The following is a 20,203-nucleotide window of genomic DNA, read 5'->3' as shown; positions in this document are numbered from 1 at the left end:
CCGAGACCACCAAGACAGTATCTCTACAAGTCTGCAAGAGTCACAGGTTACTGAGCTTGGGGTGCCCCCTAATGCAGATACGGCCAGAGTAACCAAAAACTTAGATCACAACACCCAAGTCCCTTCAAATACTTAGAAAGCCTTCCCAAGAAGGACAGGTACAAACAAGCCCAGACTGCAATACCTACAATAAATACCTAACTCTTCAATGCCCAGATGCCAATGAATATCCACAAGTAAGAAGATCAGTCAGAAAAACAGGACCTCATCAAACAAACTAAATAAGGCCCCAGTGACCAATCCCAGAGTGAAAGAGATATGTGACCTTTCAGACAGAGAATTCAAAATAGCTATTTTGAGGAAACTCAAAGAAATTCAAGATAACACAGAGAAATAATTCAGAATCCTATCAGATAAAATTAACAAACAGTTTGGAACAATTTAAAAGAATCAAGCAGTAATTCTGGAGCTGAAAAATGCAACTGACATACCAAACAATGCATGAGAGTCTCTTAACAGTAGAATTGATCAAGCAGAAGAAAGAACTAGTAAGCCCAAAGACAGGTTATTTGAAAATACAGTCAGGGGAGACAAAAGAAAAAAGAATAAAAAACAATGAAGCACTCCTATAAGATCTAGAAAACAGCCTCAAAAGGGCAAATCTAAAAGTTACTGGCCTTAAAGAAAAGGTAGAGAGAGATCAAGGTAGAAAATTTATTCAAAGGAATAAATTTATTCAAAGGAATAATATTAATAAAAAAAGAACTTCCCAAACCTAGAGAAATATATCAATATTCAAGCACTAGAAGATTATAGAACACCAAGCAGTTTTAGCCCAAAGAAGACTACCTCAAGATTTAATAATCAACCTCCCAAAAATCAGGGATAAAGATCCTAAAAGCAGCAAGAGAAAAGAAACAAATAACATATAATGGAACTCCAATATATCTAGCAACAGACTTTTCAGTAGAAACCATATAGGCCAGGAGAGAGTAGCATGACATATTTAAAGTGCTAAAGGAAAATAACTTTTACCCTAGAACAGTATATCCATGAAAATATCCTTCAAACACATCAGAGAAATATTTTCCCAGGCAAACTAAAGCTGAGGGATTTCATCAACACTAGACTTGTCCTAGAAGAAATGCTAAAGGGAGTTTTTTAATCTGAAAGAAAAGGATGTGGTTGAGCAATAAGAAATCATCAGAATATATAAAACTCACTGGTAATAGTAGGTACACAGAAAACCACAAAATACTATGTATGACATTGTAATTACAGTGGGTAAACTACTCATATTTTGAATAGAAAGACTAAAAGATTAACCTATCAAATGTAACAATTTTCAAGACATAGATCGTACAATAGGATATAAATAAAAACAACAAAGAGGTAAAAAGTTGGAGGGGAATGAAGTTAAAATGTAGTTTTTATTTGTTTTTCTCTTCGCTTGTTTATACAATCTATATTAAGTTGTCATCAGTCTAAAATAATGAACTATAAGATACTATTTGAAAGTCTCATGGTAATCTCAAATCAAAAAACATACAACAAAGCTGGGCATGGTGGCTCACATCTATAATCCCAGCACTTTGGGAGGCCAAGGCAGGTGGATCACTTAATGTCAGGAGTTTGAGACCAGCTACTCAAAATATAAAAATTAGCTGGCATGGTGGTACATGCCTGTAATCCCAACTACTAGTGAGGCTGAAGCAGGAGAATCACTTGAAGCCAGGAGGAAGATGTTACAGTGAGCCAAGATTGCGCCACTGCACTCCAATCTGGGTGACTCTGTCAAAAAAAAAAAACAAAAACAAAAACAAAAAAAAAAACAGAGACACAAAAAATAAAAAGCAAGAGATTAAAACATACTATCAGAGAAAATCACCTTCACTAAAAGGAAGACAGGAAGGAAGGAAAGAAGGAATATAAGACCACAAAACAACCAGAAAACAAATAGCAAACTGGCAGGAATAAGTCCTTATTTACCAATAATAACACTGAATGTAAATAGACTAAACTCTCCAATCAAAAGACATAGAGTGGTTGAAGAGATAAAAATCAAAGATCCAATTATCTGTTACATATAAGAAACACACTTCACCTATAAAGACACACATAGGTGGAAAATAAAAGGATAAAAAAAGATATTCCATGCCAATGGAAACCAATAAAGAGCAGGAGTAGTATACTTACATCAGACAAAATAGATTTCAAGAAAAAAACTATGAAAGACACAAAGAAGGTCTTTAGCAAGAGGATATAACAACTGGGAATATACATGCACCCAACATTGGAGCACCAGATATTTAAAGCAAATATTATTCGAGCTAAAGAGAGAGATAGACCCCAATCCAATAATAGGTAGAGACTTCAACACCCTACTTTCAGCACTGGACAGATCATCCAGACAGAACATTAAAAAAGAAACATCGGACTTAATTTGCACTACCGACCAAATGGACCTACTAGATATTTACAGAACATTTCATTCAATGACTGCACATTTTTCTACTCAGCACATGGATCATTCTCAAGGACAGACCATATATTAGGCCACAAAAAAAGTCTTAAAAGTTTCAAAAAAAGTTAAAATTATATCAAGTATTTTCTCTGACCACAATGGAATAAAGCTAGAAATCAATAACAAGAGGAATTTTGGAAACTATACAGCACATAGAAATGAAACAGTATGCTTCTGAATGAACAGTGTGTCAATGAAGAAATTACTAATAAGAAGGAAATTTTTTAAATTCTTGCAACAAATGAAAATAGAAACACAATATACCAAAACTATGGAATGTAATGAAAGCAATACTAAGAGGAAAGTTTATAGCAATAAACGCCTACCTTAAAAAAATACAAAAACTTCAAATAAACACCTTAACAATACATCTTAAAGAACTAGAAAACCAAGAGCAAACCAAACCCAAAATTAGTAGAACAAAATAAATAAAAAAGATCCTAACAAAAATTAATGAAATTGAAATTTTTAAAAAATTTCAAAAGATCAATGAAATGAAAAGTTGGTTTTTTGAAAAGATATACAAAATTGGCAAACCATTAGCCAGACTAAGAAATAAAGGCCCAAATTTTAAAAATCAGAAAAAATGAAAAACAAGACATTACAACCAATTCCACAGAAATTCAAAAGATCACTAGAGGCTACTATGAGCAAATATATGCCAACAAATTGGAAAACTTAAGATAAATGGATAAAGTTCTAGACACATACAACCTACAAGTTTAAACCATGAAGAAATCCAAAACCTGAATAAACCAATAACAAGTAACGAGATGAAAGCTGTAATAAAAAGCCTCCAAGCAAAGAAAAGCCCAGGACCCAATAGCTTCATGCCGTTTCACCAAACATTTAAAGAACTAATACCATTCCTACTCAAACTATTCTGAAAAATAGAGAAGGAGGAAATACTTCCAAATACATTTTACAGAGCCATTATTACCCTGATACCAAAACCAGATGAAGATACATAAAAAAAAAAAAAAAAAAAAAAACCTCAAAACTACAAGCCAGTCTCCCTGATGAACACTGATGCAAAAATCCTCAACAAAATGCTAGCAAACTGAATTCAATCACACATTTAAAAGATCATTCATCATGACTATCATAATGACCAAGTGACATTTATCCCAAGGATGCAAGGATGTTTCAACAAATGCAAACCAACTAATGTGATACATCATATCAACAGAATGAAGGACACAAACCATATGATCATTTTAATTGAGGCTAAAATTTAATATTGTTTCATGTAAAAGCCCCCAAAAAACTGGGTATAGTAGGAACATACATCAACACAATAAAAGCCACATATGACAGACCCACAGCTGGTATAATGTAGAACAGGAAAAACTGAAAGCCTTTCCTTTAAGATCTGGAATAAGACAAGAATGCCCACTTTCACCACTGTTATTCAATGTAGTGTTGGAAGTCTTACCTAGAGCAATCAGAGAAGAAAATAAAGGGCATCCAAATTGGAAAGGAGGAAGTAAAATTATCCTTGATTCCAGCTGATATAATTTTATATTTGGAAAAGTGTAAAGACTCCACCAAAAAAATTATTAGAACTGATAAACAAATTCAGTAAAATTGCAGGATACAAAATCAACATGCAAAAATCAGTAGTATTTCTATAGGCCAACAGTGAACAATCTGAAAAAAAAAAAAAAAAATCAAGAAAGTAACCCCATTTATAATACATACAAAGAAAATAAAATAGGAATAAACTTAACCCAAAAAGTGAAAAATCTCTATAATGAAAACTATAAAAGACTGATGTAAGAAACTGAAGAGGACACAAAAAATGGAAAGACATTCCATGTTCATAGATTGGAAGAATCGCTATTGTTAAAATGCTCATACTACCCAAAGCAATGTACAGATTCAATACACTGGTATCAAAATACTAATGACATGCTTTGCAGAAATAGAAAAAACAATACTAAAATTTTTGTGGAACCAAAAAGACCCAGAATAGCCAAAGACATCCTGAGCAAAACAAAAACAAAAAAACTGAAGGAATCACATTACTTGACTTCAAATTATACTATAGAGCTATAGTAACCAAAACAGCATGGGACTGGCCTAAAAACAGGCACATAGACCAATGGAACAGAATGAAAAACCTAGAAATAAATCCATAAATCTACAGTGAACTCACTTTTGACAAAGTTGCCAAGAACATACACTGGGGAAAGGACAGTCTCTTCAATAAATGGTGCTGGGAAAACTGGATATCCATAAGCAGAAGAATGAAACTAGACCCCATCTCTCACCACATACAAAAATTAAATCAAACTGAATTAAAGACTTAAATATAAGACCTCAAACTATGAAACTACTATAAGAAAACATTTGAGAAATGTTGCGGGAAGTCAGGGACCCCCAACGGAGGGACCAGCTGAAGCCACGGCAGAAGAACTTAAATTGTGAAGATTTTATGGACATTTATTAGTTCCCCAAATTAATACTTTTATAATTTCTTACGCCTGTCTTTACCGCAATCTCTGAACATAAATTGTGAAGATTTCATGGACATTTGTCACTTCCCCAATCAATACCCTTGTGATTTCCCATGCCTGTCTTTAATCTCCTAATCCCGTCATTTCCTTCATAAGCTGAGGAGGATATATGTCGCCTCAGAACCCTGTGATGATTGTGTTAACTGCACAAATTGTTTGTAGAGCGTGTGTGTTTGAACAGTATGAAATCTGGGCACCTTGAAAAAAGAACAGGATAACAGCAATCTTCAGGGAACAAGGGAGATAAGACTTGGAGCCTGACTGCACAGGTGAGCCTGACTGCACAGGTGGAAGACAGCCATATTTCTCTTCTTTCAAATGCAAATAGGAGAAATATCGCTGAATTATTTTTCTCAGCAAGGAACATCCCTGAGAAAGAGAATGCGCCCTGACGGTAGGTCTATGAACGGACTCCTTAAGGCGGCTGCCTTTTATGGTCGAAGCCGAAGGGATGAACTAAGCCCCGGTCTCCTGTAGTGCTCCCAGGCTTATTAGGAGGAGGAAATTCCCACCTAATAAATTTTGATCAGACAGGTTGTCTGCTCTCAAACCCTGTCTCCTGATAAGATGTTATCAATGACAATGCGTGCCCGAAACTTCATTAGCAATTTTAATTTCGCTCCATCCTGTGGTCCTATGATCTCGCCCTGCCTCCACTTGCTTTATGATATTTTATTACCTTGTGAAGTATGTGATCTCTGTGACTCACACCCTATTGGTGCACTCCCTCCCCTTTTGAAAATCGCTAATAAAAACTTGCTGGTTTTATGGCTTGGGGAACATCACAGAACCTGCCAACGTGTGATGTCTCCCCCGGACACCCAGCTTTAAAATTTTTCTCTCTTGTACTCTTTCCCTTTATTTCTCAAACCAGCGGAGACACCTAGGAAATAGAAAAGAACCCACGTTAACTATTGGGAGCGGGTTCTCCCAATAGGGAAACTCTCCAGGATACTGGTCTGGGCAAAGATTTTTTCAGTAATACCCTACAAGCAGAGGCAACCAAAGAAAAAAAAATCAACAAATGGGATTATGACATTAAAAAGCTTCTGCACAGCAAAGGAAACAATCAACAAAATGAAGAGACAACCCACAGAATGGAAGAAAACTACCCATATGACAAGGGATTAATAACCAGAATATATAAGGAGTTCTAACAACTCAATAGGAAAAAAAATCTAATAATCCTATTTTTTAAATGGGCAAAAGATGTGAATAGACATTTCTCAAAAGACATACAAAATAGCAACCAGTATATGAAAAGGTGCTCAACATCACTGATCATCCAGAGAAATGCAAATCAAAACTGCAATGATATATCATATCACCACAGCACTCCACAGATACAGACATACAGATTTAGATAGATACAATTATTTTCTGTATCCCCCTACTAGAAAGTAAACTCTATGAAGGTTAATGATTCTGTTTTGGGCTACACTGTGTACGTATTCTCAGCTCCTAAAACAGTGTTTAGCACACAGTCAGCACTCAACAAATATTTGTTATATGAATGCTTACACAAAATGTCTTTGCTTACTATGTTTCCCCAATCTTAGACAGCCTCTCTACACTGCCACCTACAAAAATTCTACTCATTCTTTAAAGCCCACTCACATATCTTTTCTGCAAAATTTCCTAATTCCCCCAAGTGGAACTCATTGCCCTCTCAACAATGTGTTTATAATTTTATTTACTTATAATTTTTTATATTTATTTTTATAATATTTATTTTTTATAATAAAACCAGAATCATTTTAATTATTACATTGGTTTTTGCTTTTACCTCTAGATTGTACACTCCTTAAAGGCAAGGTCTATGTCCCATCTTTTCATCATATACCACGCCACCTTCCTCACCCCTTACCCACTACCTGATAGGACCACATCACCACCACAGGAATATATTATAAGGGATAGGCACTCAATATTTGTTGAACTATTTGAAGGGAAGGACATTCCCAAACAAAAAAATAAAAGCAAATACTAGGTTATTTTTTAAGTAAATGTAAAACTGCAGTGCTTCAGAAGAAAGGTTAGAGGTGATATGAGTAAATTATTTCCATAAGATTCTATTAATATGACTTAGTTGAATTTATTAGCTAACAAAATATTAGTAAAGTGTTCATTTTAAGGAAAATTGAAGAAGTTGAAACCATTCTGGCAAAACAACAACACAACAACAACAAAAAAGTATCTTTAAGAAACTCAATGTGATTGGTCAGGTGACACCTTTTAGTTCCAATGTGGTTCTTTATGACGTCACTGAACTTACCCCTGAGTCACTATGACTGATAATGTTACAATGATCATCAGTGTATCCTTTGCTGGGCATATTTTGCTGACTGGCAAGGTTATATGAAGTGCTTTTATTGAAGCACCATTTTAGCTAATAGCTCATGGTATTTTCTGCTTCCCTTCATAGGGAATTTAGCTATTTTATTTTATTATTTAGCTAATTTAGCTATTTTAAAATAGCTAAATTTTAGCTACTTTTTTTTCAGTTGACAAAGAAGGATGTCTAATCAAGGACTACCACTGATTTTTTCTCTGTTGCTTATCTGCTTCTTTGGGGAGAGTTTCTGCATTTGTGATGGAACTATCTGGACAAAGGTTGGATGGGAGATTCTTCCAGAAGAAGTACATTATTGGAAATTTAAGGGTTCTCCATCTCACCGTCTGCCTTATCTTCTGGATAAACTATGCTGCGACTTTGCTAACATGGATATATTTCAGGGTTGTTTATATCTCATTTATAATTTATTACAAGCTCTCTTTTTCATCTTATTTGTTTTGTCTGTGCATTACCTGTGGATGAAATGGAAGAAACACCAAAAAAAGGTGAATTCATGATACAAGTAGTAATAGTTACAAAATCTCTAAGGGTTTAGAACATAATATTACTAGTTTCTTTGAGAGAGGTTACCGTGTTTTATTCCTCATTGTAACCTTCCCCCAACTTCCCATTCATCCTCAGCGTCTAGCACAGTGTCTTGCTCATACTAGGTATTGAACAAATGTGTATTGAATTAGAAGGTCCTTAGAATCATCTAGTCCCCTCTACTTCAAGTTACAAAACACATCAAAAAAAGTAGTGTGCTACCATTCGGAGAATGTATGGAAAATCAAGTTATCTGTCTGGGTCCTTAGGTAAGTCATTTGCTCTTTCTCAGTTGCCTCATCCATAAAAGGATCTGTAACAAGAGATCTCTTAGAACTCTTCCAGATGTATCTAAGAAATCTAAGTACAAAAGTTGTCATGTAATTTTTATATGGGCTATAAACTAATTGCTAATATTAAAACAACTTTCTGGGAAAAGGAGTTTTTAAACTATTACATAATTTCCCACTTTGCCAATAGATGACACCATAGTGTCAGAGGCAACCTTAAAAGCTCTTTGATCAAAAAACAAAACCTCATTGACCTTCAGAAGAATTAGATATTTATAAATGTTTTCTTATTTTTAAAATGACTGTTACTTTATGGTATTATATCTTGAGATTCTTTAGTAAAGGAATACATTTTGCTAATCAAATAATTTCTCACAAGAGAGTACCCTAAACATAGGACATGCTAATTATTTGCTGATGGTGATAAGGATCATATATGTGGTATATAGATAACATTTCCTCTGCATTTATACCTTTCTTCTATAGTAACCTTCCTTTTGTATAAATAATTGATGTGTGCTGTTTTAACAAAGTTTCTTTACACATTTAGAACACAAATTTAATTTGAACTGTATTATTAACTCTACTATAGTATTGAACTCTACTATTTTATGTAGATAAAATCTATATTGTTTTTCCCCTTTTAGCTGAAAAACCAAGCCTCATTAGAAAAACCTGGTAATGATCTAGAAAGCCCATTCATCTACAACATTGACAAAACACTCTACAGAGTGGCAACCACAGCATCAGCGATATACAAGATCTGGGATCACAGGTCTTGCCATCCTTCCTCTAAGAAAATTAAGCACTGCAAATTAAAGAAGAAGAGTAAAGAAGAAGGAGCCAGAAGACACTAAATATAAGCATATGCAAATGTAGCTTAGTCAAATATAGAGATCACAAAAGAAATCTATCATCTAAGGATAAAAATGGTTCTTTGGACACCTTTATAAACCTTTATAAATTTTTTGCCACAATCTTTACTAAAATTTTCCAAAGAAGCCTGGGTTGAAATGTTGCTTCCATTCAATTAAAAAAGAACCCGGACTTACTAAAGTACTAGAGAATAAATTGTATACTGTAGAAAATGAAATAGAGGTTCCTCTTCAAAGGGACTTTCCTCCAAGTCTAACTCAGAATAGAAAGTAACCTCTCTTAGAAGCAAAATTTACTCAAAGACCCGAGCTAATATTGTTAAATTCTGCTAACTGTAATAAAGAAATCAATATACTCTGTTCTTAGCTCCCACATTTTAGCCTAGATATTTGCCCTGGCTTGCCTAAACAGGTCCAAGCAAGCATTAGGTCATAGCCTGTTCCTCTTTCCTTATTTGGAAGTGTTTTTGCCTCTCTCAGCATTCCGCAAGTTACTTCCTCTCTTCCTTTGTTCTCCTCTGCTTTTGCCTCTTTTGAGAAGTTCTAAGTTGCTAGCCAATCAGGTCGAGTACAGAATGTGAGGTCCCATTCCAGCCAATGAAAACTGGACACAGCAGTAGGGTGGACACATCAGGTTATAAATGACTCTGTCTCTTCGTGTGTGGCAAGACTGCTAGCAAGCAGCACCCTTTCTGCAGAAAGTAAACTAGCCTTGCTGAGAGATCCTTTGTCTCAGTGTTGATTTTTGTGACACTGAGCACCTGTTCCCAACAATTTGGTGGCCCATAGGGGATTAACATTCCCCTCTGGGACAGTCTTTGGTCCTCTCTCATGGGGAGGCGCCCTGCCGCCCATTGCAGCAGCCCCAGGAGGAGAGCCAGGACTTACCTGGTGCAAGGAATATAGTTGGATTCTCAGCAATGCGGGGAAAGAGAGAGGCTTGTGGGACTGCAGTGACCAGGTGACTCCATGCACAGGCCAAGGTAGGAAAAGCTGCAAGAGGGTGGCAAAGTACGTCCTTGGTGGTCAGCTTTTGGAAGCTGAGTGTGTGTGTGTGAACGATTACCAGTCTGTTGCTGGACAGAGTGCGTGAACACAAACAGGAAGGGTGTAAGGAACCTCCAAAAGGGAAAAGGAGGAAGGTTAACCTCCCAGGGAAAGAGAATCGGCGAGACATCTCTGGAATGAGAGATTGAGCCTTTTGCAAGCCTTTAAGGATGGGAGAGCCAAGGTATCCCCAGTCTGAAGGATCTGGGGGATTGAGCCTTCCCGGGAAAAGAATAGGCGAGACATCCCTAGCACAAAGAATTGGGCCTATCTAGGATTCAACATGGGAAAAGGCCCTTGGCAAGCCTCCAAAGGAAGGGAGGGCAAGAACCTTCTAGTAGGAGAGGTTGAGCCAAGCCCCTCTCCCCCGTTGCCGCTGCCACCGCACCCAGGAGTGCTAGAAACCTCCAGCAAGGAGCAAGGGGGGTTGAAAGCTCCAGGGAAGGGGCCTATTCTAGTCAGGCACCACCCAAAAACTTGAAGAGAGGAAATGTTTCGAGTAAGAGAAGATAAAGAGCTGTGGCTACAGCAGTATTAGTTGAAGAAAGTAGAAAATTAACCTTTGTGGGAAATAAACTGCAAGCATACCCCACCAAGTTAGAGCTATTTTAAATCAAAAGCAGGAAGGTGGCTTACTGACTCCAGAATCTTGAAATATAAGGCTATTTTAGTAGAAAAAGATGATTTAACCTTGACTACTGATAATTTGCTCAACCCAGCAGGTTTCTTGGCAGGAGACCCAAATTTAAAAAACACTTGTGTCTAGATTTCACTACCAAACAAAAGTCAGGCCAGATCTAGGAGAGGCCCCTTTTAAAACAGGGTGGCACTGGTTTATGGATGGTTCCTCCAAAACAGTCAAAGTAGAAAAAAGTAATTGGTATTCAGTAATTGATGGAGAAACACTTGAAGAAGTAGAGTAAGGAAGACTGCCCAATAATTAGTCTGCCCAAACCTGTGACCTGTTTGCACTCAATCAAGCTTTGAAATATTTGCAGAACAAAGAAGGAACTGTTTATACTGATTCTAAGTATGCCTTTGGAGTGGTACATACAGTTAGAAAAATTTGGGCTGAGCAAGGTCTTATTAACAATAAAGGCCAAGATCTAGTCCAAAAAGAACTAATTGTTCGTGTCCTAGATGATCTCCAGTTGCCAGAAGAGATAGCTATTGTACATGTCCCAGGGCATAAAGGACTTTTCTTTCACAAGTCAGGGAAATAACCAAATGACCTTGCAGGTCAGATAACCAAACAAGCTGCTGTTTCTTCTAAAATACCTTTCACTTAATTCCTTGCCTTCCTTCCCCTACTGCAGTCCCCATCTTCTCTTCCACTAAAAAAGGAAAAGTTAATAAAAATAGAAGCTAAAGAGAACACAGAAGGAAAATGGGTATTACTAGATCAAAGGAAGATGTTATCCAAACCTCTCATAAGGCAGGTCTTAACCACAGTTCTCAGACTTCATGGGTGTATAGGAATTCATACCCTAGCCAAGCAAGTTACAAATAGTTGTCTAATATGTAAGAAAACCAACAAACAAGTCATAAAGAAATCACCTCCAAGGGGCAGGGATCCAGGACTAAGGCCATTCCAAAGTGTTCAAATGAACTGCAGTGAAATGACCCCAATCAGTTGCCTAAAGTATTTGTTGGTAAGAGTAGATCATCTCACTCACTAGACTGAAGCTACCTCCTTTTCAAATGCAACAGCTAATTATGTAGTTAAAGCATTAATTGAGAATATAGCACCCAAATGTAGGCTAATAGAGAATATGGACTTGGACAATGAAACCCATCTCACAGCCCATGTCGTTAAGAAGCTATCCCAGGTTTTAAACATTAGATGGGAGTATCATATCCCTTGGCATCCATCTTCATCATGGAAGGTAGAAAGGATGAATCAGACCTTAAAGAACCACTTAACCAAATTAGTTCTAGAAACTCGTTTACTGTGGACCGAATGTCTTCCCATTGCCTTACTGAGGATCAGGATAGCTCCCTGAAAGGATACAGGCCTGTCTCCATATGAAATGTTATATGGATTGCCTTATTTACATTCCTCAGCTGATGTTCCTACGTTTAAAACTAAGGATCAGTTCCTCAGAAATTATATACTTGGTCTCTCCTCTACCTTTTCTTCTCTTAAGGTCAAAGGTCTCTTAGCACCAGCCACCACTAGAATTTCCAGAACACCAGCACCAACCCGGGGACCACCTTCTCATCAAAGGGTAGAAGGAAGGAAAACTCGAGCCCAGCTTGGAAGGCCCCTATCTGGTGCTGTTAATCACCGCTACTGCCGTCCACACAGCTGAGAAAGGATGGACTCACCATACTCAGGTCAAGAAAGCATCTTCCTCATCAGAATCATGGGTTGCTGTACCAGGATTGAGCCCTACCAAGTTAAAGTTAAAGAAAGCTTAATTTTCATGTACCTTCTATATTGCTTCCTTTCCTCTCCTTATTCTGTTATTAGGTCCTTTGTTATTAATATAACTAAGTCTGACCCACCTCAGACCATTGCCTTTAATGCTTGCTCTGTCATACCTTGTGGAGATGTGAAGGATCAATGACAGCTAGCCTTTTCACACAAATATTTATGCCCCAGCCCTTTAACTGACACAGTTACTCCTAGCACTCATAGTTGTGATTGCCTGCAGCTGAGACACCAATTCTCTGCTGCTACAGCCTGGCAACCTTGTAGTAGCTGGGACTATGTCCTTTGAACTACTCAGGAGCAAGGTTAGACTTCCACAGAGGAGGTTTGTGCAAATCTAAAACCCCTCATCTATTTCACTAAAGGGACTACCCCTTCTAACTGTCAGCCTTATCGGTGTAACCTCTCTCTCACCACCTCCACCTTAACTGACTCTAAACATGCCCTTGTTCACTTCTATGGTATTGGGATTGATGTAAATGGGAAAGACCCCCTAAGCACTTTTGAGATACGCATTATTCCCCCATCTTCCCCTTCTTCAGTATCCTCATTTTTAAATCCCACACCACTTACTCCAACACCTAATGATAAAACTAGAGTGTCTATTGTGAAAGTGAAATATCTAAGACAGACCTTAGCTATTGAGACAGGATATCAAGATGCAAATACCTGGCTGAAATGGATTAAATATTCCGTTTGCACTTTAAATAAAAGTGATTGTTACGCTTGTGCACACGGTAGACCAGAGGCCCAGATTGTCCCTTTCCACTCAGATGGTCTCCTCGTTGACCAGGCATGGACTGTATGGTGGCTCTCTTCCAGAATCCCACTGCTTGGGATAATCCATCACACCAAGCTCTCTCTGCTGTTTCCTGAAGTTCAACATCCTGAGGGTCAGGCCTGGAGGGCAATCCAGCTTCCACCTCTAAATGCCACGTTTACTTCATGCCTTGCACAGGAGGGGGAGAATTTGGTGTTCCTTGGAAGCATAAAAAGATGCAAGGAACTCAAGCCTATCCAGAAGCTTGCCCATCAGTCCCCGAGCAGATGTATGGTGGTACTGTGGAGGACCTTCACTGGATACTCTGCCTTATAATTGAAGCAGTACTTGTGCTCTAATCCAATTGACTATCCCCTTCACCCTGGCATTTCATCAATCTGAGAAAGTAAAAACAAGACACTGCAGGCCAAGGGAAACTCTATATGAGTCCTTTGATCCTCAGGTTTACATAGATGTTATTGGGGTCCCATGAGGAGTGCCAGATAAGTTTAAAGCATGGAATCAAATAGCTACAGGATTTGAATCTACATTGTTCTGGTGGTTAACTATAAATCTATAAATAAAAATGTAGACTGGATAAACTATATTACAATCATCAATGATTTGTAAATCATATTAGGGACTCCATCAAAGGGATAGCTGAGCAACTAAGACCTACCAGCCAGATGGCCTGGAAAAATAGAATAGCCTTAGATATGATATTAGCAGAAAAGGGAGATGTTTGCATCATGATTGAAACTCAATGTTGTACCTTTATTCCTAATAATACTGCCCCTGACGGAACTATAACAAGAATGCTGCAAGGATTAACAGCCCTATCCGATGAACTTGCCGAAAAGGACTAGATGATCCTTTTTCTAAAAGATAGAACATTGGTTCAGTGGATGGAAAGGGATTTTGACTTCAATTCTCACCTCATTAGCCCTTGTTATTGGTATACTTATTCTCACAGGCTGTTGTATTATTCCCTGCCTTCAAAGTTTTATACAAAAATTTGTCTCTGCCACTCTTACAAAGCTAATTCCTAACTTTCCTCCAGCCTATTCAGAATGATTACTTCTCTTAAAAGGACAAACAGAGCAATTGAGTCAAGACATGTTAAACAAGTTTAAAGAGGAATTATAAAATAAAAGAGGGGGGAATTGTAGAAAATGAAATAGAAGTTCCTCTTCAAAGGGACATTCCTCTCAGTCTAATTCAGAATAGATAGTAACCTCTCTTAGAAGCAAAATTTACTCAAAGACCTGTGCTAATATTCTTAAATTCTGCTAGCTGTAATAAAGAAATCAATATACTCTGTTCTTAGCTCCACATTGTAGCCTAGATATTTGCCCTGGCTTGCCTGAACAGGTCCAAGCAAGCATTAGGTCATAGCCTGTTCCTCTTTCCTTATTTGGAAGTGTTTTTGCCTCTCTCAGCATTCCGCAAGTTACTTCCTCTCTTCCTTTGTTCTCCTCTGCCTTTGCCTCTTTTGGGAGGTTCTAAGTTGCTAGCCAGTCAGGTCGAGTACCGAATGTGAGGTCCTGTTCCAGCCAGTGGAAACCAGACACAGCAGTAGGATGGACGCACCAGGTTATAAATGACCCTGTCTCTTTTGTTCGTGTGTGCCCATGTGGCAAGACTGCTAATGAGCAGCACCCTTTCTGCAGAAAGTAAACTAGCCTTGCTAAGAGATCCTTTGTCTCAGTGTTGATTTGTGTGACTCCGACCACCTGTTCCCAACATACACTATCACTGCTACATGTTTAAATATTTTGTTATTTTCAATGTGTTAGATTACTAATCATTAACCAATGTATATAACAGAAGCTTAATTTAGTGTTTTAATAAATCTCTGATAAATAATAGCTGTGATTTGTCTTATTTTCCTGAGATTTTTTTTTTTTTTTTTTTTTTTTTTTTGAGACAGAGTCTCATTCTGTCACCTAGGCAGAGTGCAGTGGCTCCATCTCGGCTCACTGCAACCTCTGCCACCCTGGTTCAAGCAATTCTCCTGCCTCAGCCTCCCAAGTGGCTAGGATTACAGGCTCCTGCCACCATGCCCAGCTAATTTTTGTATTTTTGGTAGAGATGTGGTTTCACCATCTTGGCCAGGCTGGTCTTGAACTCCTGACCTCAGGTGATCCACCCATTTTGGCTTCCCAAAGTACTGGGATTACAGGCGTGAGCCACTGCACCCAGCCTTCCTGAGAAAATTTTATAACCACAGAAAGACTTTTAATTTCCTACTTCAGATTGCTAAAATAGCATGGAAATATTAAAGAATATATTAATTTTTAAAGTATAAATGTTTTCATTTTCAGTATAATAAATGATGAATTATAGATTAACTTTTTTTTAATTTCAGGCTTTTGTTGATAAGACAATTCAATTTTTTAAACTATGGTTACCATATTTTTCAAAGAACAACTAGGAGATAGGCCTAAGACTGGGACAGATGATTTGACTTAAAATATCTTGAAAAATCCAAGAAAAATATATCTATAACATATCTGCCATCATTATAAGAGAGGAAAAAAACTTTTCAAAACTAATCCTTGAAACAGTAATAAACTTTACAGTTTTATAAGTAGCGGAAAAGAATAGTACCTGGCTTGAGATACTATGGATTATGAAAGGTTTATTTTGTTCCACTTTCCAGACTCCCTTTACCTCCATTCCATCTTAGCACAACCCCACCTTCACATTTCTATAAATGTTTGTTTCATACCTTCAGAGTTCTGAAAAGTTAGCTAATTCCCTCTAAAAGAACATTTATATTTATTTTAATGGTGAACCATTGAAGACTTAAAAAATCCCCAAACCTCTAAAACCCAAAGAAATTTATCTTATCTCTACTAATGGACTTTTCAGTAGAATGGAGAAGACTATTTGGGGTAGGGATTTCTGAATCCTTTAAGTCCCCCCAGGTAATTCCTACTCTAATCACCAGAAGAAATATAAGTGATGTACATTCTTGATAAGACTGAATTAAATAAATGTTAAATTTTCTGTTATTTATGTTTCTGACATTCCACAGCCACATTACTATGAAACTCCATTCTGAATAAGACTGAATTAAACAAATAGTAAGGCTGAATTATATAAATGTTAAATTTTATATTGAGTTATTTACGTTTCTGACATTCCACAGCTACATTTCTATGAAACTCCAATATTAATTTAATCATTAATCTGGAAACACAATACTAGTTTGCTTTTTATAGTTTTCATTTCTTTTCACCACTAAGACATATTAAGTATAATTGCTCCAAGAACCTAAGGACCCAAATTAAACAGATGGATATTATGAAGAAGGAAACCAATAATACCTCACACCCATAAGCCCCAAAAAACTTCTCAGAAAAGTTACAGCAAACTTTGTCCTTGAATTGTGATTTTTAAGTACTATGGGTCATTTTTCAAAAATGGATTTTAAATTATGGAATGTGGGCTGGGCATGGTGGCTCATGCCTATAATCCCAGCACTTTGGGAGGCTGAGGAGGGCGGATCATGAGGTCAGGAGTTCGAGACCAGCCTGACCAACATGGTGAAACCCTGTCTCTACTAAAAAATACAAAAATTAGCCAGGCATAGTGGCGCATGCCTGTAATACCAGCTACTTGGGAGGCTGAGGCAGGAAAATCACTTGAACCCAGAAGGCAGAGGTTGCAGTGAGTCGAGATCATGCCATTTTACTCCAACTGGGGCAACAAGAGCGAAACTCCATCTCAAAAAAAAAAAGAAAAATTATGGAATGTGAATTTCACCTAAAATTACTAATCATGGGGGGATCAATTGAATTATTTGTTATTTGTGTTTTCATTTTACTTACAGATCTAATCATAAAAATAAAAGATATTGACATAAGATTGCTTATAGAAAACAGTTCAAGTGGACAGTTAATTATAATCTACAAAGCACAATTCATCTCTTTCTTCCCAAATGTGTTTCCTTCCTTTAATTTCCTTATTTATACTAATTATTCTAGTCCCTTTCTCATTCTATTGATGAACATGCACCTTACCACTACCAGCTGAATCTTCCTCAAGATCACTTTCATCCTCTTCCTGTTCCACATAAAAACTTTCAGTGGCTCCCAGAATAAAATAAAAACACCTTAGCCAAGCATTTAAGGGTACGGTGTAATAAAAGCAGCAGCATTTTTCAAGTGCTGACCACATGCCAGGTATTGTGGTAACTGCTTTATATCATCTCATTTAATTTTCACAGTAATCCTCAAAAGGTGGGAACTATATTATTGGCCCCTTTTTCAGAGAAGGAAACTGAGGTATAGAGAATTTATGCACCTTGTCCAAGGTCACATAGGTTTCAAGTAGGGACACCAGTATTTAAACTCAATCTCAAGAGGACATGTACTTAACCCTTTTATTATTCTACCTATGTTATAGCCTACCTGTGGAAACTATGACCCACTGCTCAATAAGGCAATCTTGTCACCATCCCCCAACATGCCACTTTCACTCACAGCTCTAAGATTTTGCTCATGCCCTTTCCCTTTATATTGCATATTCAAATCCCATCCATTCTTCAAGGCCCAGCTCAAGCCCAACATGCTCTGACTTCCTATTCTCCCACCACCCTGTAGCAGAGAATACCTGCTCTGCCAATTTTAACCTTTATTCACAGTCTTTCTGATATTTTTAAATAATCGTTGAATGTGTCCATAACTTATAATCTCCCACCTAACAAATATCCAGAGGACAGGAACAACCAGTTGTATCTACAGCAATAGTATACTCACAATGGATATTCAATAAATGCTTGCTAAAAACAGAAATGCAGATAGCCTTGCAAAATAAATGCTGTGAACTTCATAAGCACTAGCTTAGTTACAAAGGTACATCTTCCTGAAATTTCTTTAAGCTATATTTTACAGGGTTGTGGAAGTATATATGCAAAATATTAGCAAAAGACAAAATAGTACTGTTTTTTGACCTTTGTATTGAAGTATAACTTACAAACAGAAAAGTACAAAACCTATGTGTACAGCTCAATGAATTTTCAAAGAAACATACCCATGTACCAGCAACCAGATTAAGAAAAAGAACATCACATCCCAGAAGTTCCCCCATGCCATAAGGGTAGCTACTATTCTGACTATTAGCACTATAAATTAATTTAGCCTAAATAAGCCTTTCTAAAATTATTGTTACAACCTTTTATATTTGAGGAATCAAATATATTACTCAAATATGCTATTTTTTAAACATTTAGGAAATGATCCATTTTGCCTGAGTCTCTCAAACAATGGCCTTGAACATATATATTGAACATACAATAATCTTCTTATAGAAATTATTTTCTCATAGAAAATTATTGGTGAGACAGAAGTTGGTAAATCAACAAGCTTCCAATATGTACAGTTCCTAATAAATACAATGTTTATGGCCAATAGCAAAATAAAGAAAGAGGGGGAAATTTCATGTATTATTGTCAACTATGACTGCAGTTGTATCTACAAATAAAACACTGTGAAAAAAGGTGACATATCCTGTAACTCATAGGAGAAAAACTCATCACATCAGTCAGTTTGCTAACCCCTTGTGAGCTTGCTTACCTGCCCAGTCCAGGAATTCAACACACTCAGTCTGAGAATATCTAGCAGCAACGTCTCGAGCCCTTTCTTCCCGGAAGTTCAAAGCTTCTATATCAACATCCAGTTCTACGAGTGCTTTCAAAGTTTCCAAACGACCCCAGGCTGCAGCACAGTGTAAGAGTGTATACCCTAACAAATGGAATGAAGATGGTGAGATCAAACAGACAACACTGTTTTAGGCTAATTTACGTAGTGGAAGATCATAATGGTGATCAAGTATTGAACAATTACTATGGGCCAGGCACTATTCTGTCTTACATATAGAAAACTCATTTAGTTTTATAAAACCACTATGATGTCAGAACTACTACAGTTCTCATTTTATAGACAAGGAAACTAAAGTCCAGGTGGGGTAAGAAACTTCCCCAAGGAACATCTCTGGCAAACAGTAAATGACGGATGCAAGATGCCAACATAGCCTATCTGAAGCCTGAGCTCTTCAACATCATGAGAGGAAGATGGCAATCTCCCTAACAGTCATCTATTCTAAACACAACTGGACTGTGATTGTAAAGAATTTTTATCAAACTCTAACCACTCTAGCATTATTGTTAGCACAATCATATAAATTACTAAAACTGTGTATACCTTAGGTTTGGAAATTCTTTTAATTAAAGCTAAAATTATGGCCCATCAAATTAGAAAGTCATTTCTTAGACTTTCTCAAGTGACTGCCATGAGGTATAATTGTAAACAAGAAGGATATGGAAGGCATCTTTAAATTTTTTTCAGATTGATTTTTAAAAAATTAAATCAAAGATCATTGTTAGAACTTGCCCACAAGGACATACATACTTCTTTTTACTGCAATTCACTTTATTGCACAGAGGGACAATACTCTTAAGCTTTCTAGAGGCTTCCTGGTGTGATAAAGGGATAACCCCAGTCATTCCCATAATCTCTTGTGTCTAAATTCTCTAAACTATTTTTTCAGACAGGGTCTCTGTCTGTTGCCCAGTTTAGAGTGCAGTGGCATGAATAGCTCACTGCAGCCTCGAACTCCTGGGCTCAAGCAATCTTCCCACCTCAGCTTCCTGAGTAGCTGGGACCATAGGCTCATGCCAGCATGCCCAGATCTTTTTTTTTTTTTTAGACAAGAGTCTTTCTCTGTTGCCAGGCTGGAATGCAGTGGCACGATCTCGGCTCACTGCAACCTATGTGTCCCGGGTTCAAGCTATTCTGCCTCAGCCTCTGGATTAGTTGGGACTACAGCCATGCCCCATCACATCTAGCTAATTTTTGTATTTTTAGT

The 20,203-nt window shown here is 37.2% G+C and overlaps 2 protein-coding genes and 1 long non-coding RNA gene across 3 annotated transcripts in view; 2 read left to right on the top strand and 1 right to left on the bottom strand.

The window, feature by feature from the left end:
• The window catches only part of ANKRD45 (ankyrin repeat domain 45), a 63,052-nt gene that overhangs the window by 19,853 nt on the left and 22,996 nt on the right, over positions 1-20,203 (bottom strand). Inside the window, exon 3 of the mRNA XM_007989458.3 lies at positions 18,913-19,080. Within this exon, the coding sequence (XP_007987649.2) occupies positions 18,913-19,080 (168 nt within the window). The remainder of the gene's footprint in view (positions 1-18,912; positions 19,081-20,203) is intronic.
• Positions 7,377-9,164, top strand: TEX50 (testis expressed 50). The gene is made up of 2 exons (XM_007989457.3): positions 7,377-7,884; positions 8,862-9,164. The coding sequence occupies exons 1-2, from the start codon at positions 7,561-7,563 to the stop codon at positions 9,069-9,071; spliced, it is 534 nt and encodes a 177-aa protein (XP_007987648.1). The 5' UTR covers positions 7,377-7,560; the 3' UTR covers positions 9,072-9,164.
• Positions 9,666-15,198, top strand: LOC140710285 (uncharacterized). Its single transcript, XR_012091270.1, has 2 exons — positions 9,666-10,072; positions 12,284-15,198. It is a non-coding gene; the product is annotated as an uncharacterized lncRNA (long non-coding RNA).

This window comes from Chlorocebus sabaeus, chromosome 25 (assembly GCF_047675955.1).
Source record: "Chlorocebus sabaeus isolate Y175 chromosome 25, mChlSab1.0.hap1, whole genome shotgun sequence".
NCBI classification, from domain to species: Eukaryota; Metazoa; Chordata; class Mammalia; order Primates; family Cercopithecidae; genus Chlorocebus; species Chlorocebus sabaeus.
This window is presented reverse-complemented; position numbering and strand designations above follow the sequence as displayed.

What these genes read in the sequence shown, in the direction of transcription:
- TEX50 (XM_007989457.3), top strand. Translation starts at nt 7,561, where the DNA reads ATGTCTAATCAAGGACTACCACTGATTTTTTCTCTGTTGCTTATCTGC. An exon ending in GGAAGAAACACCAAAAAAAG is followed by an intron (nt 7,885 to 8,861) that starts GTGAATTCATGA and finishes TTCCCCTTTTAG; the next exon opens with CTGAAAAACCAAGCCTCATT.